This window comes from Prunus avium, chromosome 1 (assembly GCF_965620075.1).
Source record: "Prunus avium chromosome 1, drPruAviu1.hap1.1, whole genome shotgun sequence".
Taxonomy (NCBI): Eukaryota; Viridiplantae; Streptophyta; class Magnoliopsida; order Rosales; family Rosaceae; genus Prunus; species Prunus avium.
The window spans coordinates 12,936,001-12,962,870 of record NC_142284.1 but is presented as its reverse complement, the minus strand read 5'-3'; the positions used below and the strand labels follow the sequence as shown (position 1 = coordinate 12,962,870).

General features: G+C 38.3%; 5 protein-coding genes across 5 annotated transcripts; all 5 read right to left on the bottom strand.

Moving 5' to 3' along the window:
- Window positions 1-1,011: 1,011 nt before the first annotated feature.
- On the bottom strand, window positions 1,012-3,925 carry LOC110750435 (Heavy metal transport/detoxification superfamily protein). The gene is made up of 3 exons (XM_021950772.2): window positions 3,443-3,925; window positions 3,194-3,269; window positions 1,012-3,013 (listed from the first exon to the last, which is right to left on the bottom strand). The coding sequence occupies exons 1-3, from the start codon at window positions 3,470-3,472 to the stop codon at window positions 1,494-1,496; spliced, it is 1,626 nt and encodes a 541-aa protein (XP_021806464.2). The 5' UTR covers window positions 3,473-3,925; the 3' UTR covers window positions 1,012-1,493.
- A 5,045-nt stretch (window positions 3,926-8,970) lies between these two features.
- Window positions 8,971-12,766, bottom strand: LOC110750445 (putative E3 ubiquitin-protein ligase LUL4). Its single transcript, XM_021950787.2, has 3 exons — window positions 11,890-12,766; window positions 9,776-10,283; window positions 8,971-9,233 (listed from the first exon to the last, which is right to left on the bottom strand). Exons 1-3 carry the CDS (start codon window positions 12,546-12,548, stop codon window positions 9,120-9,122), a joined length of 1,281 nt encoding a protein of 426 aa, XP_021806479.2. The 5' UTR covers window positions 12,549-12,766; the 3' UTR covers window positions 8,971-9,119.
- A 1,383-nt stretch (window positions 12,767-14,149) lies between these two features.
- Window positions 14,150-14,978, bottom strand: LOC148297352 (RING zinc finger protein). The gene has a single exon (XM_088255366.1). The coding sequence runs from the start codon at window positions 14,840-14,842 to the stop codon at window positions 14,333-14,335; it is 510 nt and encodes a 169-aa protein (XP_088111492.1). The 5' UTR covers window positions 14,843-14,978; the 3' UTR covers window positions 14,150-14,332.
- Window positions 14,979-15,966: 988 nt separating this feature from the next.
- On the bottom strand, window positions 15,967-21,216 carry LOC110750455 (SNARE associated Golgi protein family). The gene is made up of 9 exons (XM_021950795.2): window positions 20,691-21,216; window positions 19,892-19,953; window positions 19,572-19,626; window positions 19,216-19,314; window positions 18,925-19,011; window positions 18,581-18,697; window positions 18,285-18,377; window positions 17,976-18,006; window positions 15,967-16,377 (listed from the first exon to the last, which is right to left on the bottom strand). The coding sequence occupies exons 1-9, from the start codon at window positions 20,784-20,786 to the stop codon at window positions 16,196-16,198; spliced, it is 822 nt and encodes a 273-aa protein (XP_021806487.1). The 5' UTR covers window positions 20,787-21,216; the 3' UTR covers window positions 15,967-16,195.
- Window positions 21,217-23,686: 2,470 nt separating this feature from the next.
- On the bottom strand, window positions 23,687-26,870 carry LOC110750474 (uncharacterized). Its single transcript, XM_021950819.2, has 3 exons — window positions 26,855-26,870; window positions 26,460-26,726; window positions 23,687-26,239 (listed from the first exon to the last, which is right to left on the bottom strand). The coding sequence occupies exon 3, from the start codon at window positions 26,229-26,231 to the stop codon at window positions 24,345-24,347; it is 1,887 nt and encodes a 628-aa protein (XP_021806511.1). The 5' UTR covers window positions 26,232-26,239; window positions 26,460-26,726; window positions 26,855-26,870; the 3' UTR covers window positions 23,687-24,344.

Here is a 26,870-nt window from a genome sequence, read left to right as displayed (position 1 = left end):
TAGCATTAATTGTTTGGCTCAGGTCTCTCAGCACCCGTGCAGCCGTAGAGCCTGAGACTGAGACACAAGTTGGCTCATCTTGCAAGCAACACACATAAAAAGACTAAGACCACCAAGACCACCTCTATAACAATATTTACCATGCAAAAAAACACACAGAATCCTATACTGTCAAACTATAAATTATGTACTGTTTATTAAGTAAAATGCGAATCTTCAATTTACAGTCTAATAATATAACATAACGTCGTCATTGATATAATATTATTAACCATGAAATTGAAGATCAATATGTGCTTTTCATAATTAAATTTATAATAACGGAGAATAGCAAGCAAGAGGGAACAGAGAAGTACTTTTGGGAATGTACAATGGGGGGCTTCCCATCAATCACTGTCTGATTAGACATGAGCAGCAGCAGCAGCTTAGGCAAAGCTCCATTATATATCATCATGATCATCATGTTGTGTGGGGACCACTTTCTTCCTCTGTTGTTTTTTATGCTGTTTCTTTCCTTTCTGTTTGATGAGACTATAGTCTGTCTCACTGGACTCCCTGAATTCGTGTCAAAGTGTCAACGCCGTTAGATTTTCTAAATAAAGTTGTTATAGCTTTGTCTTTGTCAACACCCACCCTTTCATTTCAATGCCAAAATATACACAGTATTTACATTCTCCTATACACAAATACGTGCATAAAAACAATATTTCTTTTATTTATGGAAATTAAACATAAGCTACAAATAGGTGCAACGTGCAGGGATAACCACTTAAGCTACAAATCCCTTTGGCCCGAAACGTGCAGGGATAACCACTTGAGCTACAAAACCCTTTGGCCCGAAAGATTTAAACTTGGATAGAGAATCATAATTATTGTTTTTCTAAACAGTGGGGGGCATACTTGTTTCCACTAGCCCTACTCATTATGTGGAGACCCACCACCCAAAACACCCATGATGTCAACCACATTGGGAAAACAGGGCAAAGTTTGTACAGCATTTTGGGCTCAAGGGAGAGAAATGGGCAGAGAGAGGGATTCTCTTTGATATTATTTTTGTTTGAAACTTATCAACACATATAAACATCTCATAAAAAAGAGAGAAGCCCAGAGAGAGCCACTTACATCTCATCTCCTTCACTTACATCTCATCTCTTGCCCTAACAACTTTAAATATATTATCTATAAATACTCTCCCTATTGATAATTAAAATCCTAACGGAAAGGTCCGGAGGTGGACGCGGAGGCAGTGGAGGCGGCGGCGGCGGTGTCGAAGCTTGGGTTTTTGGGAATGAATCTGGGCAGTGGGGTGGGGCTAGGGATGAAGATGAAAAAATAAGGAGAGGAATTAAAACTAAAAAGAAGAAAAAACCATTTCCATGTATAATATGGCACCAGATTTCTAGTCTTTGGAACTATGAACTGAACCACCACAAACTCGGCAAATTAATTAACCCAAATCAGCAGCAGGTAGCACCAATTTTCAGTCAATTTTTTCACATCACATTGCAACTTGAGGTGTTCTCGTCGCTAAAGAAGTGAGTGTATTCACCAGCTGGGGGAGGAGGAGGGTATGGATAGTATGGGGGTGGTGGGCCAGCTGGCATGTAATTCACAGCTGGTGGAGGCCTAGCATACATCATAGGCTGGAACCTCTCATTGCCCATTGCCCTTTGCTGGTTCATCACAGCTTGCAAGTATTGTTGTTGCTGGAAGGGGTTTCCAGGCATGGCCTCAGGCCCAGCTCCTTGGAAGTAGCCGGCCCCGCCTCCGCCACCACCACCATTCATCGGTGCTGCCGGCAGGCCTTGAACAGCAGGAATGTTGCCCATTTGGCTCATTGGCATGCCACCCATTGGCCCCATTGCCATGTTGTTCATGTTGGGCATCTGACCCATATTACCTCCTCCAGGCATGCCCTGAGGGCGCCCACCCATGTTGTGAAAAGCATTGCTCATAGCTTGAGCTTCACTCATTCCTCCACCGCCACCGCCGCCCTTTTTGCCCCCATTGGCGTTATTGATGTTTGGATTAGGACCACCCTTGTTAATTGCTCCACCACCATTTTTACCATCTGGGGGAAATCCCCCATTTTTGCCTCCATTTTTTCCACCTCCACCACCTTGATTTTGATTGTGATCTCCTCCACCACCCTTCTTTCCTCCTCCATTTTTACCCTCATTGTTCCCACCACCCATATTCACCTGAACAGGCACGGGCCCACCACCACCCTTTTTCCCATTACCCCCACCCCCGCCACCTCCATTTTGACCACCATTCCCACCCTTTTGGGCAGCATTCATATTCATCATCTGTGGATGGTTTCCATTCATCATCGCCATGATATTAGGCACCTTACCATTACCCATCACAGGTTTCATCTTATTGAGAGGATGATGGGGGTCATCCATGTCATCATCAAACTCATCATCATCATCATCATCATAGTCTTCATCATCAAGGTCATCATAATCATCATCACTTAAATCCTCATCCTCACGCAAGTTGAATTTCACAGCCTTCTGGTTGGGGTTTGGGGCTGGGGCCTTGAAAGGAGGCATTTGCATGCCCTTCAATTGGGGGAGGTTCAGATCTAACCCTTTCATTTGCTGAAGCTGCTGAAGCTGCTTAAGTTGCTGAAGATGTTGCTGCTGAAGTTGCTGCTGTTGCTGAAGTTGCTGCTGTTGCTGTTGCTGCTGCTGCTGCTGCTGCTGCTGCTGTTGTTGGCCTGGTTGACCAACCTTGGGCTGGTTGTTGCCACCACCACCCTTGGGCTGGTTGTTGCCACCACCACCCTTCTGGGCTTTGTTGTTTCCACCTTTGCCATTGTCGATTTGCATGTTTTTGAGCTGATTGGCCATGTGGCTCTGGTTGTTGTTGTTATTAGCCTTTGGCGCACCCCAGAGCTCTGCATGTTTGCCAGATTTTGCAAGCTTCTTAATGAGAATGGAAGGGTCTACATTTCCTGAGACAGTCACCTTCCCCTGCTCTGCATCTATGTCGGTGGTGAAAACTCCTAAAGAAAAAGGAAACACAAATTAACCCATAATTTCAAAAATAAAAAGATGCAAACTTGAAAGTTTTAGTATACAAGAAGAACAAAAATCTTCAGGGAAATGTGCTTCAGTACAGAGAAATATTAGTTGTCTGTGACAGAGTCAACTTAAAAACAGGGCTCTAACAAAATGGAGCATACCATCAATTTTCTGTAAGATTTTCTTCACTTTCTGCTTGCATCCATCACAGTGTATGTTCACTTTGAGAACACATTTCTGCATGTACAGATAACCCAAAGAGCAAAACAGAGTAAAGAGAAATATTCAAAAAGAGCAAAGCTTGCTTGAAATAAAGGGATAAGCAAGGCAGACAAATAACTTTAGAGAAAATTAAGTACATTTGAGTTCAAATGAAGCAAAGAATTAAGCACAGGGGAGTGAAGGAGTACCTGGATCTTCAAGAACTCTTCTTTACTCATAGCTGCAACTCAAATGCAACAAACACAAGGCTACAATAATGGAAACAGAGAAAAGGGTCGCAAATAGATCTAAGAAACAGAGAGGGTGAATTACAAGAGCTCGAGAAAAGGGTTGTCTCTGTTCTTTCTTTTTGGGACTTTTTTACAAGCGAAAAACACAGAGAGACAATGAGAGAAAACAATTGGGTCCAAGTCTCTCTGAGCAGAGAGAAAGTTTTAAGACCCAACAAGGTTCAGTCTTTGAAGAAGAGCGAGAGAGAGAGAGGGGCTCAGAAGCGGTGGGTAGACATTACACTTCAACGGGCATCTCTGCTTCCTCTATTTCAGGGCAAGAGTGAGATGGAGGTAGTGAGCTAAAACAAAGTGAAAAGGAGACTGACAGAGAGAGAGAGAGAGAGTGATGCCTCCAAGGCTTTCATTCTTTTCTTTTGGGCCTTTATTTATGTATTTTCCATCCCTACCATACACACAGAACAGACTGTAACTTACTACATAATTAGAAGTAGCCAATAGGCATGTGGGTCAAATTTGGCTTGGCTTGGAAGCCAACTTGTGAGGCTTGGCTTGAGCCAAAGGTCAGCTTTGGCTTTGGCTTGACCCTGGTGGTGAGTCGTGAGTCGTGAGTGGTGAAAGAGGAGGCTCAGATTTGTTTTTAATATTTTATAATTATTATCAGCAGATGTGAATGAACTCTGTCAGATTTCCTCTCCCCAAATTGGGTGGTATAATAAATATTGTCATTAAATAGGATCTTGTTTCCTTCCTTCTATCTTATTTAAATTTTTACCTGATTCTTGTGCTTCCTTGTCTACATTCATCTGTCCACCCTAAATTACCATAATACCCTCTTAGGTTGAAAGGAAACTTGAGCTTGGCAAAACCTTTTTACCTCTCCAGTGGTGAAAAGATACCTGGGTTTTGATCTTTGTCAATTCTATCCAACACCATTGAGTAATGACCTCGCATTGCGACCTTCTCCCAAATAGTTTCGATGTGGAAAATATATGTACAAAACATACCATGTAATGGAAATATTCAAATAATGAAGACAAATGCCATTCTCGTTCTCATCTTACGATGTGATTTGATGGTCGGAACTATTGATCTTCAAAGCTATCCTTCAAAAAACATGCATAAAGGACTTATTTAATTAGACTCACATCTAATTTAAAGTTCGACCAAGGGTGAGAAGTTAGATGTTGGTCATCGTGGTTTGGATCATTGATTGTAATGATTTGGTGTTTAAACAAAGAAAAAAGAAGGAAGAGTATAGCATAAGGTCACCAAATTCATAAGGATACAATATAACAGGTGAAAGAGTCTAAACAACGATTAGATCAAATTCAATTTTCACTTTACATGATTTTTTTCGAAAAAGTACCAAACATTGAAATATTATATAATTGAATTTATGAATAAACTCTTTGTCCATCCTAAAAAGGAAAACAGTTTGTAGACACCGGGTACATACTATTTTCTTATTATCTCTCTCATTATGTGATAGGTGAGGTGATGAGAGAAATAGCGAAAAAAGGAATATATGCACTCAAAGCACGCAAGTTTCTCCTCCCAAAGAACGACGATCTATTGATCATCAAATAACAACTTCAAAATTGTTAACAATGTCTCTTGAGATTGTAAAACTTTTAAATAAAGATAAAGAAAGAGATGGAGAGAAAATAAGATGAAATAAATGACACAAAGGTGGTGTACTATGCATCGTATTGGTTATGGCATGAAACTTGTAATCTAAAACCAAGATCTTCATGCAAATATTTCTTTTTGGCATTGGAAATGATTTCTAAACATGGAGAATTGATATTGACACGGGTTTTCTTGGTTTGAGATAAAAATTCAAGGAGATCGATTCATTTGGTTGTCATGCATAGCATTTTGATAATATCTGGTACGTCCTCCACATGCACTACTTGCTCGAAAATTTGGGCCAAGATTGTCGTTACCACCACATTTCCACGTGAGAAGAGATGGGTGAGTTGAAGCTTGAGTTATAATATAATTTCGTGTTACATGACATTAACCGATAGAAGAAGAAAAACATAAAAGGCTATTCCAAATTTGAATTCCTCTTCTCGGAAAAAAAAAAAAAAAAAATCTAGAATCAAATCTATGATCTTCCATGCAAAAATGACATTCTACTACGGGGAAAAGATAAAAGTTCGTAGCCTTTTTGTGCTCATATCATTCATCTTCCCCAAAATTATTGCTAGCTAGTTGCTAGTATACCAACTAGTAGAAAATTTCTTTTCATGAGGAAGAGTTGCCAAATTTGGCTTGTGGTTGGTTTAATGGAAGATGCATTATTTATGATATGTGGGAAAACTTGGAAGAAAAAAGAAAAAGAAAAGGTGAAAAACGCTTTAGAAACTACCTACGGAATTGGTATATTTCCATATGGTAAGGAAATTGTGAGCATTGGCTGTCATATAAGCTTTTTCAGAAAGAAACTAAGCTAGCTGTTGGTCGGGTTTATGCAACGCTAATAATAAAGTTCTTTTGGTTTTTTCTTTTATCCTGCCCTACGTTTACAGCAATTAGGTAAAAGAAAAGCAACAAGAGGGCCACAAGCAGGGGCGAAGCCAATTAAGGCCTAGGAGGGTCATATGACCCTTCTGACCCAATGGTAACAGTGTACATATTATCTTATTTACTTGTATAATTGAACTTATTCTAAAATATTTATGTAGAAAAACAATGGATACTTAAGATTTTAGGTTATTAATCTATTATCTCATAGTTTTATTCTCATGGCACATCCTTGTATGCATTTTTCTTCTCCTCTAAACCATCCTAGTCCAAGTCTGGTGGTGGTATGGCTTTTCCATTTATCTTGGCTAATAATGTTGACCCTCCTTGAGAGAATTCCTGGCTACGCCACTGGCCACAAGCAAAGCCCCCTTGATGCAGATGAATCACGCTTATGGGGCACCCCCTTTTCCTGAGGATGCAAATCATTGCTGTCCTTAAAAGCTTAAACTGGTGATAATAAAACAAACCCTTGTTGCTTTTCTCTCTTTAGCTTCCTTTTTATCCCTTTGAAGAGGTAACTTTACCAGTAAAAAGATGTTTGAACGGTGACAGAGGGCCTTAACCCAATGCCTTTCCTGTTCTAATTCAAACAAAGACAAAGAATTGGTTTCAAAAACATTGATTGTGTTTCTGAGGTTGGGTTTCGGAGTCGGTAAAGGTTTAAGCAAAACCATGTTCTATTAGCAAAAGTGGAGAAGAACTTGTATATCTCGAGGATAACATTGTTTTGCTATCTCGAACCAATCGTGTTTTGCCAATGAAAAAGTTATCACGCGTTGCGGAACATGCCCTGTAATATATAAGTTTTTCTTGCAAAAGTGAGATCCTAAGAACAAATAAAAAAGGTTGAAAACTAGGCTTTCCATTTAACCTCCATACACACAGAGACAGTAAAAGCAACGCGGCAACACTTCATAGCAGAATGGTGTAGTGTGTGATTTTGAAAACTAAATAACATGGGGCTTTATTGAATGATGTCAAGTGGGTAGGCTAAGTTTGGGACTTTGATATTACATCATTTTTTGTCACAAAGGGTCTCAAAAAGAAAAGACTTGGGCGGCCATGCAATGCTATTGCCATTTATGCAGGTGGTGTCACATGAAGCTCCACATGGCCTCTGGGATAGATAGTGATTGATACGAGAAATGAGGATGAGATTTATGGAGATCATTTATTCGATTCACCTGCAAATGTAACTAAAATGCTTGCCCACCCACATGGTTTCTGCAAATGCTTACTCGTTTTAACCCTAGATTTTTTGTCTATAGGGAAGAATAATGGAGCTGTTGGTGTTAAGATGTTGACTTTTCACTATCAAGGAAAGCCTCTAACTTTCGTACAATTTGAATTTTTTTTTTTCGTGTGATTCATTCTACTCGCAAAGATTCATCTATAATTTAACACTTTCCAGAATAGCAAATGCCCTTCTGGTGATTATGCTCAATGAGTAAGATGCCAATAATAAAACCCAAATGATATAAGCAGTTGCAGCATTATCAAATTTAATGTATTGATGAAAACATTTTAACAGATTTTTCTTGTTCTTTTTCACCAAAACTTCTTGTTGGAGTTACATGCAGTGCAGCAGACACATTTTTCAAGCTCTACAGAAAATCAATTCTTAGGACAAGCATTTTGGAAAGATATCACTAAGTTACAAAGTTGAATATATACAGTGCTTAATGGACTGGACAGGCAACATTAGAAAAGAATATAGAAAAAGAGGGTGGTGATATGGGATTTTAAGTCTAACTTTTACTGCAGGCAATTAGCACTGTAAGCATATGGATTAAAAGGATAATACCGAAACAGCCGGTGATTATATAAACAACTAACAAAGTGGGATATTACCAGCGATCAACACTATTATAGCAGAAAGAAGTGAAAACAGGAGGATTATGACAGCTTTGGACTAAAATTCTTCCCCCAAGAATTTTCACCATGTGAAGAAACGAAATAAAGCCAATGGTCATGTATCCAACCAACATGAGAAATTAGTCTCCTAACTGGCCACATATACGAATAACAAAGCCAGTTCTATACAACTCTGATGGTCTCACAAATTTTTGTCCATGGTGAATTCACAGTGGTGTGATCAAGTTAAAAAGAAGACTAAAGCTAATATATAAATTTAACTGTAGTCCCTCAAGATGGACAAGATGTGATTCTCTAAAGAGCCTAACACACATAAACACAGACATATAAGCAATAACGGACTGAAGCCAAATACAGGAGGGATGTTCAATAAGATGCAAATAACATCCTCTCACGGCCCACCTGAGATTTATATAGATTCTTAATTTGTCCCTTAAAAGATAACTTCAATGGAAAATATTCCCTCCCAGACTCTTTTTCAGCTGTATCCCAGAGTGAAAAAGGTCCCTCAGACCCAGAATGTTTCTCCTATCCAGATGCCCCAACCCCCAGACCTAGAATGTTCTTCATTCTCTTTCTTGACATACAGCTCACCATACTCCTGGCTAACCCATTTGTACACACACAAAAGCAAATATATGTATAGAATCTATGGATATCATAGAGACTCAACGAAAGAGGGGGAAAGTTAAGAGTACACTCTTCACCCCCTTTCTTCTTCTCTCCCAAGAAAAGAAAAGGGTGAGAAGGGTGCATAAAAAGCATGAAAATTGAGAACTTTAAATTAAATACTGTATAACTCAAAAACTTCAAAAAACATCTGATGCATTAGAGGAACAGGAGGTCTGGTGGAAAGTTTTTCAGCCATCTCTTTGAAATATGTAATTTGACAAGAAGGTTCCTTAAATGTAATGAAGGAAATCAGACCCACACTTTTAACTTGTCATTTGTTTTTTGAAGTTCTATACAAGTTGCCTGTGTAGGAAACTGTTGAAGAAAGCTTGTGGCTCACACACACCACGTGTATAATGGTTAAGAAAGTTTTTTCTTGGAGAATCAAATTTGAGTAAGCTATGTAAGATAATCACATGCATATTAGAAAACATCGCATCAATTACAATATACAAAACAAAACAAAAATGCATTTATACAACAGGTGAAAGCACACATAAAAGAAGTCAATAGCCATACCACAATCCACATAGTATGGAGAAAAAAAGTATCTTCATTGACGACTTTTATTTATGTCGATCCCTATGAGTTCCTCAATGGGTTGACGGCAGATAGGGCATTTATTGGATTGAAGCGTCAACTCTTTTGCACAATCGCTGCACATACACTGGAAAAGACAAATAAAATGAGAATAAGAAACTGTAGTCTTAAAAGTGAAAAGCAAAGGAATAGAGGTGTTTATCCTAGCTTGCAATGTTGTATACAATTCTTGGAGTTATGAAGGACTCAAAACTTTAATCAAGAATTTGATTTCTCATCATCTAGAGAAAATACATTTAGGGTAGTTCAAAAGAAATTTGAAAAAGAGATGATAAAAACCAGGGTACCATGTTAGTGACCCAACCATCCAATGCTCTCACTCCTACTGATACTTTAGCAACCACTAAGATGAACTAAGAAAACTTGAAGGTTAGCAGTAATCTCCTCTAGGACCAACTAATGGTAGATGGTGATCAGATGAGTCAAGCCCATGTGCCGCGAAGAGTTCATTCACAAGACACATGCTCGAGCACAATGTGCTTGAGCCTTCCTGATCATTATTCTTAACAGCATTTCTACCATATGGTACTAGTGCAGATTCACCAGCATAATCTAAGGTAATTAGCTCTCTCTCTCAATATAATTATCTAATCTTAGACAAAGTCTCACCATATGTCGACAAGGTAGCACAGCAGTGTCCTTAGGTTCAGTCATGCATATCACACACTCCTTCCCAGGGTCATTGTCATCAAAGCCTTCCACTGTCGAGCTTGCTATTCCATATATCTCACGTAGCTCATAACGAACTTCATCAATCCACAATATCTGCCTAATTACTCTCACTTGGAAATGGTCACCATTGTTCTTTTCTAGTACAGCTTGAGTAATCTGCATACGAGGGGATTTATCTGGGGTAGGCTCAACAATATGCTCATCTGTTGAATGAGGTGGAAATGTTTCAGCAGATATTACAAGCGGAAATACATCTTCTCCAGGTGATGGTTTTGAAAGATCATCCAACTCAAAGAAACCTAAATCAATGCCTGTTCCTGAGGGCTGACGAAATTTTTGCCCGGAACCCTTCTGAAAGGGGACTCTCACTGGCACAAATGCTTCAGGGAATAGTGGAACAAACCTACAGTCTGGCTCTTCCTTGGCAAAGTAGAACACTGTAATGCTGTCAATAAGAAGACATGGTCAGATAAACAGAACATGATATACCCCATAAGAAATGAAGATCACAAAAGCACTGATAATTAGAAACAAAAAAGAACCAATAGCCTCTGCATAAGAAAATGGAAATCATTACTTATAACCATGAAGGACTACTAGCCATGGTCTTTACAGTTAGAGAACCATGACTGTGGCCAATAAGCATGTGATATAAGTGGAAACCACTTATGTAAGCTATATATGGCATATACATAGGGTGCGTGCTACATACATGCATAACCTTGCTGACTGGCTATAGACAGTTGCTCAGCAATAATATGCAGCAATCAAAACACCAATTTTTATATAATGCTACTTTTGGATGGTAACACTGGTTGCATATCAGTTGATATTATTAACCTCTAGATATAAAACAATGCCAATAAAAGAGGCAGGGAAATTAGCCCATTGGGACCACAGATAGTGTGGACACCAATTGTAAAGAGTTATCTTAAAAAAAATGCCTTCCACAAATTTTTGATACAAAACTTAAAATGAAAGCACAAGAACATATAGACTCAATTATAAAGATAAAAGCAGTACTTTACATAGTGCTGTCTTCAAACCTATGAAATACTTGATGAAAACAACATAACATTAACTGCATCTTACTTTGGTTACTGCTTATAGGTAAGGTAATGCCAGCATGACCTCTTAATCGAGAATCCAAGATAAATAACAGAAATCTGGAAAACACTGATAGAAAAGCTATAGCCCAAACACTTGATTACAGTCAATCCTATCCCCTCCAATCTCTACTTCCTCTTTCTTTTTTTTATAAAGAAAATCTCTACTTCCTCTTAAGAGCTGTTTAACAAACAAAACCAAGAAAATGTAAGCCCTTATATATGATAGGGAACCTTCCTATGGAAGAGAAGGGGCACCCATACCTTCTTAAGGTAGATAAAAACCTAGAGAATCTATTGTAGAGCTAAAATATCTGGGAAAAAAATTCACTTCAAAGAACCAAATGACAACCAATACTAATGTGAACTTGTTTGAACTTTGAAGCATCAATTCACCATTCTGAAAAGGAACCTTAGACGGATGTAGCTAATTTCTTTGTAATGGTCATGTCCACTACTGTCATCCAACCAACAGATAAAACACCTGAAAAAGCGAAATTCATGGGCTTCATGTGTTTTAAGGCCTCCCATCAGCAATTACATCATCCAAAGACTCAACTATGAACATTAAGTAACAATCATTTCGTAAGTCCCACTTCTTATCATAATTTCAAACACTTAGCTAATCAATATAATTGCAGTAATGCATTACATTTCTCTTCTTCCATCTCTCATCTTCCTTACTTAGTATGAATACCCTCTCTCTAATTAATTGCTAGGGAAACTCCATCTCAGCTAACCCAAACTGGGATGAACCTTTCGTATTCTCAGGTCCGAAAAGCTGATAGCTTTGAGATCCAAGACCCAAACCATTTCTTGTCCACAGCTTCTCAACAAGAATATGGATCAATCAAAACACTCATAGGCACTCAAATCATCACAAGCCTCAAGAATATGGAACAATTCAATAATTCAATGAGTGAAAGAAGACCTCAATTTGCTTACCTCCCATCATACATGGCATCAAAAACGAAAGAAACCAAATGTTGATCAGGGTTCAGCTCATCTATCTCAAGCCTCAATGTGTCCTTATGCACGTTGACATCGTTCTTCACCTTCTTGGCGTTCTGATGCTCAACGTGAGGCGGAGGAGGCGGCACGGGGCCCACGGGAGGCCGAATTGCGGGCCACCCATTAGCCTGATTGGCAGCATAATAAGGCTGGTAATTGTAATTGTAACTGAAGCGACCCATGGCGGAATTGGCATGGTTGCATGAACTGTAGTGGCCATAGCAGTAATGGGTTTGAGGTGGAGGAGGAGGAGGTGTAAGAGGAAGAGGGTAGGCGGGATAAGGACCTCTGGGTTGTTGAGCGTAAGGGGTGGCGGTATTGACATATGGGTAGTTACTATTATTTGCAGAAAAAGAAAATGAAGAAGAAGAAGATGAAGAAGCAAGCAGAGGACCAGGTGGTGGTGGAGGTGGAGGTGGCGGTGGTGGTGGAGGAGGAGGAGGAGGAGGTGGTGGAGGAGGAGAGAGAGAGGGATGGTCTGAGGAGTAATAGTGATGAGAATTTGCGATGTATTGGGGTTGAGGTGGTAGTTGTGGAGGTGGGTTCTGATAATAGTTGTTTCTTCTTCGGTTGCTACTCCATGAAATCCCCATTTTTGAGAAATGGGTTGGGGAAGAAGGTGAAAACTTTGATTGAGATGAAGAAAACAAAAATGGGTTTTGGGAGACTTGGTCTGTGGACCGTGGTACTGTAGAAGACTGTAGCAGAAAGAAGAAACAAGATCGCGTTTTGTTCGCGTGAAGAATCAATTTGTGTATAAAACGACAGACACATTTTGCGACGATTGGAAATTCCGCGGGGTTATAGAGAGAGGCATCAGTTGCGACTTGTTTTCGGTCTGTAATTCAACATTTCTGACTATTTTTATTTCTTTTCCTAATCTCAGTTTCATCTATTTGAATGAAACTTGTAATCAAATATTTGATTCATTGGTCTATAATTCAACATTTCTGACTCAAATTTTTTATAAATAATTTTATATCTCAATTTCATCTATTTGAATGAAACTTGTAATCAAATAGTGATTCAATTCTTACTTTTCTTAGGGTTGAATCAATAGATTTTTTGGAAGGGGTTCATTTTTTTATGGCTTTTTGAAGGGATTAGTTTAACATAAGTAAAAGAATGCTTATCTGGCCTGGTCAGACAACATAGAAGCTTCTTTGAGTTCAAGCTTTCTACACTAATATAATAAGGTTGATCATGGATTTATCCTCATGTTCAAGCCTGGCACTTTACAAAGAAATAAAAATAATAATAATAATGGGCCTCTAGTTTAGGAAAGGCCCGGTCTACTAGGCATAGAAGGTTGTGTCCATCACCGTCATTTGTGGGCTATGCCTTTTTATTTTATTAAACAATTAATTTGGGACCATTTGTGATATGTGCGTGAATCTCGGGTGTATGAGTAAATTCTCTTAATTAATTGAACTACAAGCCCCTTGCGTAAAGTTCTAATTTTTATTGTAAGGATCATATAGCTTAAGTGGTCAAGAGCAGTTGCTTCACCCAAGGTCTTAAGTTAGTTAATACGATACTCTTTCATAATATAATTTAACCAAGCGTTACCTTAAAAAGAGGCTATTTTCTTGTTAATTGACCCTAATTTTTAACTCAATGGTTATTAATTTCTTAGTACCAAACACAAGCATGAGAAGGCAACTTATTTTTGGTATTGTTTGTATATAGAAATGTTTACTTCTATCTTTTTCCTTTGTTTTATTTCTTGATCTCAAATTGTACAAATCCTTGTAGAATGACATAATTTTGTTTGCTCTGTGGACCAAGTAGCTGATATGAACCTAGAATGACATGATCTGAATATCTGAACACGGACACAACACCATTGTTAAGCGGCTAAGAATTGAAGCCTTTGTTTCAACGATTTCATTTTGACTTCTACCAAAATATTTTTGGCTTGAAGTCCTTTGACAAAAAGAACCCAACAACAAATCAATTTTGAAAACACAAAACCAATAGGTTAACCAATTGGCTCGAAACCGGCAGCAACCCTTGAATAGTTGAATTCAACAAGAAGAAAAGTCTGTGGCTGGCAGCTGTTCATAAACAGAAATTATATAGTCATCTTCCACAGCAAAAATTACAAGACAAAGGTCTGCTGCAAGGTCTCTTTCTGCATTTGTTTATTTATTTATTTTTCTTGATGGCCAAACATCACATTGATAAAACCATATTTATCCAACAGATGCAACAATTTCAATCAGTATATAATACTACAATGTTACCTTCTGAAATCTTAAAAAACACACAATAAAAGAAACAAAAAACAAACAAAACCAAAGAGGGATGAAAACATGCTTTAGTAATGTTATCACCAACACATTACATACAAACTTACAAACAGAATAAAATCTCATCAGCAAAAATCTGGCCTGGGTTTCTTGCGAACCGATATGCAGCCTCTTTGATGATCCCTAAAGATTCTGATCTCACAATAGTCTCTGAGGTCCTCAAGGCTAATATATTGCTGCTTGACCATTCTCAATGTGTCACCACCACCAGTGTCATGAATCCAAACATAAGGGTGGCAAGTCTCATCATAGTAATAGAGCAAGCTCTTCATGCCACCACTCCCAATCTCACCACCTCCAGGCATATAGGCTTTGTATATGCTCTTGCATTTCAGCCTCTTTGAAGAGCCTGGTTTTATTGTGTGAACTTTTTTCAGTATAGAACCAACTCTTATTTGCAGCTCCAGAGGCTTGTCACACAGGTTCCAGATCCTTGTCCCAAAACCTGAGGCTTGTTGAGTATGATCCCTGCATCCATCAAAACAACCCCCAGTTGGGAAAATGCCAAATCTGGGCATCTTTGCTTTGAGGGCCTTCAAGTGTTTGGTCACCCTGGATTTAAAGACAACATGCATTTTTTTTGTGTTGCAGAAGATTCACTTCACTCATATATTTGACATTTGTAATCCATATATAACCTACATGGGCCTATACCCCCATTAAGTCAATTCATGATACTTTCTGATATTCTTGAATGGATGGCTGTGATTAGTTGATCTCTGACCTAACCAAGAGGGCGGTCATCACTTTCTGCAGTTGTGATTGTGTGACACTACATAGCTGATGCATGGAGTATTTGTATGAATTGTACCATAGAAAGATTTAACATGATAGAATATTTTTACCCCTTCCATTAAGGAACTGGTAGGGTCTCCCAAGGGCCCAAAATTCAACACAAGACAGTGGGAAAGTTGAGATATGGAGACAAAATAAACAAATGAAAATGCTGAAGACTGCTTTTTCTTTGTTTGGAGAGGGAGAAAGAGATAAAGTGAAGTGTGCCCACACATACAAAGCTTAATAATGAGGTCTCATGTATATGATGTTGCTTCCCATTTGGTCATAGCAGCAACTGCTTACTTTTGATTTACTCCTGTTCAAGTTTCCAAGTAAACACCTTTTCCCTCCCAAAACTGCTCCCATTTCTATAAGCATATAAAATCCCTGGTAATTTGGACCACAAGTAGATTAGGACTTCTCACATGGCTTTTTGAGTGGGGTGGTGGGGTGGTGTTTGTGCTGGTACATTACAAAGCCTAAAAATATGTTACAGGAGCTTCTGCATTCATTCTTGTCAGAACAAACATATTGAAACTTCAGACTCACCTACCCAGCACAATATTTTCCACTACCCAGCACAATATTTTCCACCATGACCCACATTGTGGCTCTCACATTGTCATATCCAACAAATACATTACTTCAGCATCAGGGCAAATCCAATCTTCTGTTTCTCACGTAACGTTCGGTGCAGAAAGAAAATTTATTATAAACTAACGGTAGGAGTCACCTATTATAATCATCTGCTCACACTTGACTTATAGTGAGCTACAAATATTTTTAAAGACTAGGGATCCCTATGCTAATCGCAAATCACGACTACGTGCAGGGATCGTTTCGCTATACTATCTAGGGAGTAGATAAACTAATCGCTCAATTTACATCAAACCAACCATTCAAGGCAAAGGACTCACAAGAATGATCTCAATGATTTTCTAATCTTTTATTTCAAGGTGAAAAGACAAAGCTACAGTCAAATAATACAATCTTCATGGTCAAATAAGCCACATTTGTCCAAAATTACAATCTAAAATATGGGTAAACTGTACAGGGAATGAATAAAAAGTACCAGATGCTGGAGTATTAAATAGGGCATAGGCCCTTTGAAAGAAGGTAGGTAGAAGAAGAATTTACAAAGAACAGGGATTTCACTTTTCATGATTGTCTTCAGACGGGTCTATCTTGATTAAAAGAGGTTGGTTGAGATGCGCAGGTGCTTCAGCGACAACAGGCAACTCTGGTGTAGCATTGATATCAATATCCTCATTTTCAGCTAAAGCTTTTTCCAGAGCAGCCTTGGCAACTCTTGTTACACAAATCATTAGAATCACTGCAAACAAGCCAAACAAAAAGAAAAGGAAGACAACTGAATACTTCAAAACTTCAATATAGGTACAGAAACTTCTATTGCAAAAATAATATTTACTATCACTATTACGATGAGTATAAAACTAAAAGTACAATTTTAAACCAAGTCTTTCTTATTCACCATTTTCAATATTGACAATTTCACTTAGTCCATAATTTTCTTTTGGGGAAAAATCAGAAACTACCCTTGAATTCTGACTCAAGTTCCTATGTCTTCTCAACTTTAAATCCATCAATATCTTTCAAATTTTTGAGTTTATTTATTTCTTATTTCTTATTTCTTATTGTCATATAGCCTCCTCTGTTATCTCGGCTAGTCAAAATGCATCATACAAGGAAACTGATAACAATAATCAATGAGTAACATGCATGTAAAAGATGCAAAATGACAATGCCCCTAGAATGAGATGATTCCCTCTCTCTCGCTCCTCCAAACCCCCCACCTCCATCTAGATAAACCCTTTATTTTAGGTTTTCTATTTTTTTAATGTTAATAGTCCTTCACACAGTAAATAACTTTGAATATATAGTCCTTCACACAGTAAATAACTTTGAATATATGATCGTCTTTCTTTGCCCACTTATCAAGCAACCATACAGAGATTTGTAATTTAGAATCTTCAATCTATGCACCCTCTTTCATAGAAAAACACAAAAATCACCTCTAATCAGAAAACCTCAGCATACCGTTATCCAGATCATAACTAAAATCATAAAAATTAGAAAACCTCTTCTTTTCATGAAAGTATATTGTCACCCAATCTCATGCCCACCTTCATCAATTACATTCACTTCACAACCCCATTATAGTGGTAGTCTCAAACTTTCTCAGTTCACCATCTCCCCCAACCCAAATGCAAGACCAAAAGAATTCCCCTTTCCAATCAATTTCACCTCACACTCACTAGCCAAAGTCCCTCTACTATTGTCTTCGGGGGCATGATTTGGAAACATCACATTGCAATGACCGAGACTACCAATCTTGACTGGGAGTTCGGGCTGGGGATAGTGGCAGAAGATTTCTTATATTTCTTGGGAGAAGATTGGGTGGTGACCTTAGGTTGGTGGCCTTTGGTTGGAGAGGCAAAGAAAGTGGAGAAAGAGGTTGATAACTATAAGAGAGCATATGAGGATTCCGATGACCAGCAGATGGAGGAGGCTAAAGATTAAGGTGGGTTGGAGAGCTGAATTTTTTGGCGGGAATTACAGCTTTGAGCTCATAAATGCTACATTGTACATTGACCATGTTAATGGGAAGGGAGAGAGATTAAGGAGAACATGAGAGACTTTCAACTCCTGTCAATACAACAACACTGACATTTCCTACTTAAGAGTGTGCCAAAGTCCAAAAATTATATTTCCCTATCTGCTTATTTCGTTCTTCCTTGTTTCAATAACATTATTTGTATCTTAAGCTGGAAAAACGAGATCATGTTATGATAGTAAGAACTCAAACATCTTTGTCTAACACAGCAATTCCCATGCTCCCACCCCACTAAGAAGGAAGAAGGTGGCCCTAAAAAAAGGCTTGTGTGTGCTTGTTGAGATGTTGCAACTTACCAGATACTGCGAGGCCCAATATGATAAAAGCCTGCATAGATAATATAAAAGAGTGAACATTTATCAGGAAAAAAACGAAAACAGGTGAAGAAACACTACTATACATATCCCAAAGCCTAATTCAAAATTAAATTGTGCTCTCTGAGAGCTTTATATGTCCATAACAAACAGTTATGATACAACCTTTGGAACATGATACTCACAACATGGTCCATGGGTCCTTAGTAAACCATGTCGAGGTGATATCAATTTGGATAAATCACATAATTACAAGCAGTTTCGAAGAGAAAAAGATGAGATAGCTCTTACCCAACGGGTCTTTGAAAATTCACCCCATCCATGGGTCACATCAGAAAGATCCTTGAGAGTTGTTCCAACATATACTAGCGCAAATGTTATTGGCTGTATGAGAATCAATATCAAACACATTAACATCCCAATGAAACTAAATCTCTCTCTCTCTCTCTCTCTCTCTCTCTCTCTCTCTCTCTCTCTCTCTCTCTCTCTCTCTCTCTCTCTCTCTCTCTCTCTCTCTCTCTCTTATAGCAAGATGTTGGGATAGAATCACAAAAAAAGTAGTGTCTCGAGGAGGGTGAAGAAAATACCATCATTCCTAACCAGGAAGCTAGCATGTATTGTCCTATTGGAACAGGAGTCACAGACAAGAGGTAATTTAACATGTTGAATGGGAGTAAGGGAACAAGACGAAGCAACAAAACAATCTGCAGAAAAAATTAAACAAGCAATATCAACATTCGTATTTTTTAATATAGATAAAAGTCATTTTACACTCTAACTAATTCCACTACTTCCTTGTTTCATTCTTCACCACTTGGAAAACAATAAGTTGGGGTAAATTAATAAGATAAGAAGCACATGGAAACACCAGTAAATGTGCATGCTAAAAATGTCAATTCACTTAATAAGGTCAGATATGAATCACCCAAACCTTAAATCCAGATCTCCGAATTGCAATTGCAACTGCCCGGAACTGAGGATAATCCTTCAACCTAGAAACAACAAATGATCTCCCAATCTGTATGGAAATTCATGAATAAGATAAAGAAATAAAAACATGAAAAATACACACACATTATGACCAATAGGACACAAACAAAATATTTACATATGAATGAGGGAGAACAGATATGAGAACTTAATACACCAAGAGGTAAGATTGTTTTTTTTCTTTCAGAAACTCAAACACTAAGAAATATACAATGAGATCTCAGAAACTAACAGTTCTGCCAAGAAGGAAGGCGGCCCCTGCACCTACAGTGGCTCCAATTGAGTCGGCAACAAAGCCCACAGGTAGCCCAAAAAGATAACCACCACCAAGCTGAAATATTTAAATGAGGAATCACATAAGGGTGCAAATGCAATTTAATCAGGAATTCTTTTTGAATTTTTCTCTGTGTAACAAAAGAAAAAGGGAGGCAAAACAAGAATGAACTTCAGACCATGGGCTTGATGTTGCAGACTATAATAGTAAAAGAAAATTTTAGATGAAGTAGGCAAGTTATATGATAGATCATTATTCTACAATAATTACAGGTGGTGTAACAACAATTGCTAAGACATCGGACAAATGCTTACGGTAAGTACTGAAGCTGGTACTGCCAAGACTGTTAGTGGAATGTATGCAACAGCCCTGCATGTTACCCAAAGAAATATAAGTTGAAAGGTAAACAGAGGCAGTCTGTTACTGTTCACCAGTAAGTCATCTTTGAGAACAAATTTAACATGTAGGAAGTCTGTTACTATGACTAACTTTTAATAGTACAACTAAAATGATGACAGCAATCAAAATGAGACATGAACATGATTATTAGTCAGGGCCAAAACCAAGGAAAAAACGATTTTGTAGAATAAAATGGTACAATTGCACATATATTACAGTGCTACAATTTACTTACAGAACAAGCGGACCCCAAGGACCAAGATCCTGCTCAACCCATAATAAGAAATCCTTCAAAATCTGCAGGTAGTAGTTATTTTATCAGTCAACAAATAGGACCATATTCAAATAAAAGATTTTGGTATCAGCTTCATAGCCAAAATTTTGGGCTAACAAAAGTCTCAAGGAAGTGATCCACAACATAAACCTCCTATAGCAGCTGACAGAATTTAAGCAATTAAGAAAGAGAAGTCCTACTGCATTGTCACATTTTAAACTAAAGGGAAAACTGAGATTGTGGGGAGGCTATAAAGCAACAAAGCAACATCCATATTAATATTCAAATGACATAAAATCTAGTTAGAAATGAACAAAGAATCAAATTCAGCCCAGCATTTTAGTCATGCTTGAAAGCATAATCCCAGTTTCCAACCCATCAAATTGGGCTCGTCCCCCAAATTCCATTCTAACTTAACTGTCAATGTCAGAAACATGTAAACTACCAAAGCATAGCTCTAATGGAAGAAACTATATTCTACACGACTGCAGCCAAACCCAAAATCCCACCAATGGTCTGCAGACACACCCCCCCTCCCCCCTCCCCCCAAATACCCCAACTCGAAATGTAAGACCTACCCAATAATTCAATTAACAAAAAAAGATGCATACCCAAATCAAACAGCCAAAAGAATAACGCTATAATTCACAAAATCGAACAAAAGGCACAAGCAAATCATCCAATTCGCAAAACCGAAGAAACTCACAAATTGAGCTATCAAAAAATGGAAACAAAACAGACCCAGATAAGAAAATCGAACCTTTTCAACAGGGAGAGTAAAACAAGCAGTGGCTACAGCGGCCACAAGGAGGAGGAGGAGTGTGATCCTGAGCGCAGAACCCCAAGTGAAAGCCATAGAGAACCTTCGACGCCAAGGTCTACACTCCTCGTCGTCGTCGTTGTATATAGGTTGCTTCAACGACAAGCGAGGCCTCAAACCTCCAAGGTTTGCCAGATTTGATTTGGCTCCAAAAAGACGTAAGCTTCCGCTCTCTTTCTTTCTGGGTACCACTGTTTTTGTTTTGTTGTGTTCTTATCTTTATGTATGTCTGATTGATTGAGAAATCTTTTTTTGTTTTTCTTGATGGGAGAACAATTTGGGAATTTCAGAGATGGGATTTGGATTGAGAATGAGAATGAGTTTGATGAAGAGCAGATCAGCAGGCACAAGTCCTATAAAAATTGTTATTTAATTGATTAATATTGTGATCATCTCTGCGTCTGTGTGTGTTGGTGGAGATTAAACGTTTGGTGAGTTATTTCTGGAGTTTGCTTCTGAATCCTTGTGAATTATTTAACTTATCAATGTGGCATGTTTTTGGCAAACGCGTTACTGCCTTCCTTTTTTTTTTTTTGGGTTCTTTTCAATATTTCCTTTGCATTTCCTTTTTACTCCTATAAAAAAAAAAAGAGTTTTACTTGTTATTTAAAAGTCAAAATAATTAACCACAAGGTGTGGTGCGGTTAGCAAACTGCCACTTTCAGCTAGTGAGGTGCCTGGTACTTCAATGGCACAGGTTCAAAACTCGTTGGAAGTGCTTTGTGATAAGGGGCAAGCCAAATCCCGAACGGAAAGTAATCCCACCCTTCGAGTGTGGGGACACTTTATGGTATTTACCCAAAAAAATCAAAATAATTGCAAGGAATTACCAAAATATATAATAAAAGAAAAATATAATATTTTGTCACAATGTTAGAGATTATGTTCAGTGTGTAAAATTTATATAAGCATAGAAATTCTAATGATGAGTTTAAAGTGAGGAGGCTATTTGAGGAGGTCAATCTCATCATCAATAAATATAAAGAAATCATAGGACTTAAAATTTTTAAATATTTTGATGGTGGGATTGGCCTCCTCAAATAGCCTCCTCTCTTTAAACTCCTCATTGTAGTCTCTCTCCAGACACTTGCACTTCAAAGATGGTTCTGTGCTATAAATGGGCTGGACATTATTCACTGAAAGATGGTTTGAGTTGGGTTTCTCCCTTCTCATGCTGGCTCTGCATTTCAGGACAATTTGATCCTCAACTTCTTATTGGGGGCAAAATGGAACATAGAACAGCCCAAAGCTGACCTGCCTTCAAGATTGACTATGGCGCAGATGCAAATATCTTTCATCAATTTTACATTTGTACCATTTTGGAGTGTTACATAAGAAAAAAATAAGAAGCAATTATAATGGAACATTCTCCAATAACCATTTAAGTTAAGGATTGGTTACATATTTCTAATCTCGATCAATGGATTGCATCTCATTAAATGTATTGGTAATCTCTTAGACGCAATCCAATTGCCGAAATTAGAAATATGTAATCAATTCTTAACATAAAATACTTATTGGAAAATGAAATTTGATGAACACTTGTATGGTTTATTGGATAAGAATTGGCATTTCGCGCTTAGGTAAGAAACTACTGTTTGAGTAATTCTTTTGTGTTATTGTTATATCGTCAGACTAATAACATTATGGGGTAGTGTTACGGCCACTCCAAGTATTTTCCGGTTCAATGCCATCGTGCCAATAACCACAAATTATATTATCTATTTTTCTGTTGCAATTTTGGTTAAGGAAGGTCTTCTAGTTTTCCTTTTTTCTTTTTCTCCTTTGCATGGAAAATTTATTTATTTATTAATCTAAATTTGCTTGGCAATTGGATTTAAGATTCTCAAAACTAGGGGATAAACCCTACAAAGCTAGATGCCAAAAGGTGCTGTAGCAAGGACGGACTGACCAATGCAAGCTATATTGGTAAAATGCTGTTAATAAAATGAAAGCACTGTTCTTCCTGCATCAACTGCTCAAGTATCAAGTATTTGTAGGCCACCATTCATTAGCTTTAAAACTTGACCAAGTTTAGCTAAACCAACCCTGCCAAGAATCAAGGCAGGCTCACGGAGGAACCAAACATGCTGCCTGCCAGCTAAATCCTATTGAATTATGCAGGTATGCTAATCATTGTTTGTCATTCAACATTCATTGGATTCGTTGGTATTTCATTTGGGTCTTGATTAGAAATTAGAATGAGGGGAAAATAATTTGGAGGCCCTACTCTGTGTGGTTGAGAGACTGAACTTTTTATTTATATATATACAAATGATAGTGTGAATCACTGGACTAGATCTCGTTGGGAGGCAAATTTTGCCGAATGCCGATGGAGTCTAAAAGCACAAATTTTGCAAGTTATCCTTGCATGCTTTTGAAGGTTCAAAGCACTCCTCCCGCCAGTTAGATGGCTGTCTGAGTTGTCAGTACAAAATTGTGGACCATATGCTTTAATGGCACTTTAAAGGGAAAATTGGAAAGGTGCAATGAGGAATAAGCCGGACAAAATGAGCTACAGTTATAAGTGAAAGATACCTTTCCATCTTGGATTCTAGTCCTAGAAGAGTTTCTTTAGAACCATAGGAGGACCAAATTAAAAACTAAAATTGCGACCAAAAGAAAAAAAGAAAAGACCCAAATACAGTAAATTAGTTGTATGTCCTGATATTGAAGATGAGGAGGAAATATTCTTCGATTATAACTGAATTTAGGCCACTTTTGTGCCCTGTTTTAGATTTATCAGCAAGGCTGTAAAAAGGAAGATATCTTTGCTGAAGCTTGTAAAGATTTTGCTTCTGCACTTGATTCTGGTTTTTACATGACAGGCTACATTCCTACTAGTGATAGATCAAAGGTGTCTAATTCATTTGGATGTTCAGTGACTCATACGGTTGAGAGCACCAAGATCGTTGTGGCGGTTTTTCTCAGGTGAGCTTGAATCGATCGTGACCAGTATCGGATTCAGCATAAGGAGAGTTGGAAGAACTCCGACGAGCTTGAAGTAATCGTGATCAGTATTGCGTTCAACATAAGGAGTGTCAAAAGATCATCCAATGACAAAAGATGAGTTACGAAGAAGTCGGCAAACATTATCTAGAATGTGTCTAGGATAAGTGTGTGAGTACTTCTTGTAGTCATCGTTCTATAGCGGATTTGTTTTGGACTGAGGAGTCCCATGGATTTTCCCAAGAGGTGGAGTTTTACCACGTAAAATAATTCTCTACGTGTTCTTTTTATTTTATACTCTGCACATTTTAGAATTGATAAGCCATATTTTATTTATTGATTATAATTTTAAATTGGCCTATTCACCCCCTCTAGACATTCTTAGTCATCCTCCAGGAAATTTCATCTTCTAAACCATATGTAACTAAACATTAACAAATAAAGAATGATAAGGCCAATCTAATGAACAGTATGGATCAAAATAATGAGTGCAGCATCTCATACTTTGCCTTGAAGCACCAGCAGAACTGTGTTCAATACCATGCATTCTGGCATTCTGTAAAGGGCCTGCATCTCAGATTCTCTTGATAGCATAGCGCCAAAGCACCATTTTCCTTCTAAAATTGCCTCAAAAAGTGAATTGCTTCATCTGCTTGCAGAACCTTGGTAGCTGGCACAAAGTGCACTCAGCAGTATATGATCCAACATAAGGTCTACAAAATAATGGTGCCCGATCATGCCATCTCTCCACTTCATCTTTGCAGGAATTCGGCCATAGTGTACCCCATCATTGCAACGGTTATCGTAATGCCATGGGAAGGTCATATCGAAATTGTCAATTACACCAGAAAGGATCCCAGCTTCCTTCAATTTATCTAACAATACCCAATTGAATGCCTCCATCTTACTAGGATTAAATGCCAGAGCTCGTGCATACCCGCCGGTAGCTATTGTGGTACGATAAATTACTCTGGGAACCGCCAATCCTCTCTGCCTTATTGACTCCATAACTTCCACCCAAAATGATGCTGCATAGCTTGCCCCCTTAATAAATGATCTTATGTTAGACCATTTTACCCCATCGTGTAATCCAGAGTTCATGACTATAGTATCTGGAACTGTGTCTTCTGAGAAGTACTTCTTTATCAAATTCCTAAATCCTTCATTTTGCAAAGAATTCAAACCTTGGTAATTCTGTGTTTCATTCCAATGACCATTGAAAATGTTTGTAATTCGAACTGTCTGTGAAGGGTCTTTTGGGTTTGTAAAATTCATATCAAACCGCCTAGGAACTGCAGGTATATCAGGCCGATCCAAGATAAAATTGAGAATGTTTCGTATTGAGTCCACGTGGTTGGAATCACCCCAGAAGAAAATCCACCGGTCCTTCAAGCAATTCCAAGCAGCATCAGCTGAAAACAACCTAAAAGAACAGTGTGCGGAGTAAACCCAACCATTACTCTCCAACAAACCCAATGAACCATTGCACCATGGACTTTGGCAAGGAAAATTTGGAGCTAGGCACCGGTACCGACCATCATCACTAATTTCACAAGCATCATTCTTGGCATGCCTAGTCCACCTTCCAGTCCAAATATCTCTTCCAAAATCGGACTCTTTGCAAGTATGTAGCTCTGGCAATTTAGCGGAGCCTTTGGTAAACCTGATTGGTATCTTTCGAAGCTCTCGATCATACACAAACCGGTGTGGTGATAATTTTAGACCCTCAAAATGCCTAAAAAGGAGAATAATAGTAAGATTGTATAACCCCACAAAGTCCGGATGAATTTGAAGCGAGACAGAATAAGATCCATTGCCAAAATCCTTCACAACAGGCCTAGATTTCCATGAGTCCCCAGAAAGATCAGTCTCAAAGTAATCCCCACCTAAACAGCGAGGCTTCTTGTCATCACTCAGTGCTCGAAAACCAAATTCATAGATTTCACCAGCTGGTAACTCAATCAGATCCCTACCATCCAAATCAGGAATTGCAATTTCCACGGTTTTAGAAGCTCTGCAAGGCTCTCCTCCAGGAGCTAACCACCGAGCTAAAAGATTCTTTGTGACGTTAGGCTCTAACCCAGCTGAAACCCAACTCAAATTAGCTGGAACTACAGGTTGCGTTTGATTTATATCCAACTTTACAGAAACCCCTGTTGAATTTGGCTCAGAAAGCGACTCAGAACGCGAAAGATTAACTGGGTCATGAGAATCAAAGTGGGTTTTGAACTGGGTCACTTTGGTTTGGTTCTTGGTCTGATTTGCCGCAATGTGGAAGGAGCTAAACTCCCCATTTTCATGGTTTTGGGCGAGATTAGTTAAAGCACTAACCTTTGTGACGAGGTAAGCTTGGCGGGACCTTGTAGCTTGAACGAAGCTCTGCATAGTTCTTGCATCGACGCTCCAAATGACCACCATTCCAACAATAACCAGAGCTGTTAAAACCCCAACTCGCCATTGAAGCAAAGGACCCGACCTTGGACTTAGACTCCATGGCTGTGATGAGGGCCAGCTCAGTCCCTTCTCCGGCATCTCAACGACTGCCAAACCCACAACAGCAACAGCAACAGCAACATAAACAACGTCAACAACAATAAACTAAAGCCAACCCAAATGCTAAAAAGCTGTTATCTTTTTTCGATTACAAGAAAGCTGTTAACTTTGACGACAAGGAATATGTTTTTCTCGATTTTTTCAAGACAGTGCATATAATAATAGCAGCCAAAAAGCCAAAAAGAAAAAATTAAGACTAATACTTACTTGGTCTCTGTGTGTGCTGTACAATGTTAGAGATTTTTTTTTCTGCTTCTTTAATTCTGGAAGCAGAGAGAATCACTCTGACAAATTATAAAATGCAGCTCTCTTCTTCTTCTTCTTCTTCTTTTTTTTTTTTCTGGTCAGATGGATTTTTGTATACTCTGTTTCTGGAATCCAAAGCCTTCAAGGACAGGGCTTGAGACTCATGGGAGAAAAAGGAGAGAGACTCTCTCTATTTTCTTTCTAGTTGTATAAATTTACTATAAAGCTCTGCAAAAAAAATACATATATACTTGTTAGCCTTGTCTTGGGGGAAAAAAGAAATAAAAATAGTTATCAACATATATTGAATATTAGTGCAGAAAAATATTTATTAGATTTGGGAGTTGTGCTCCTACCAGGAGCAAGATTATT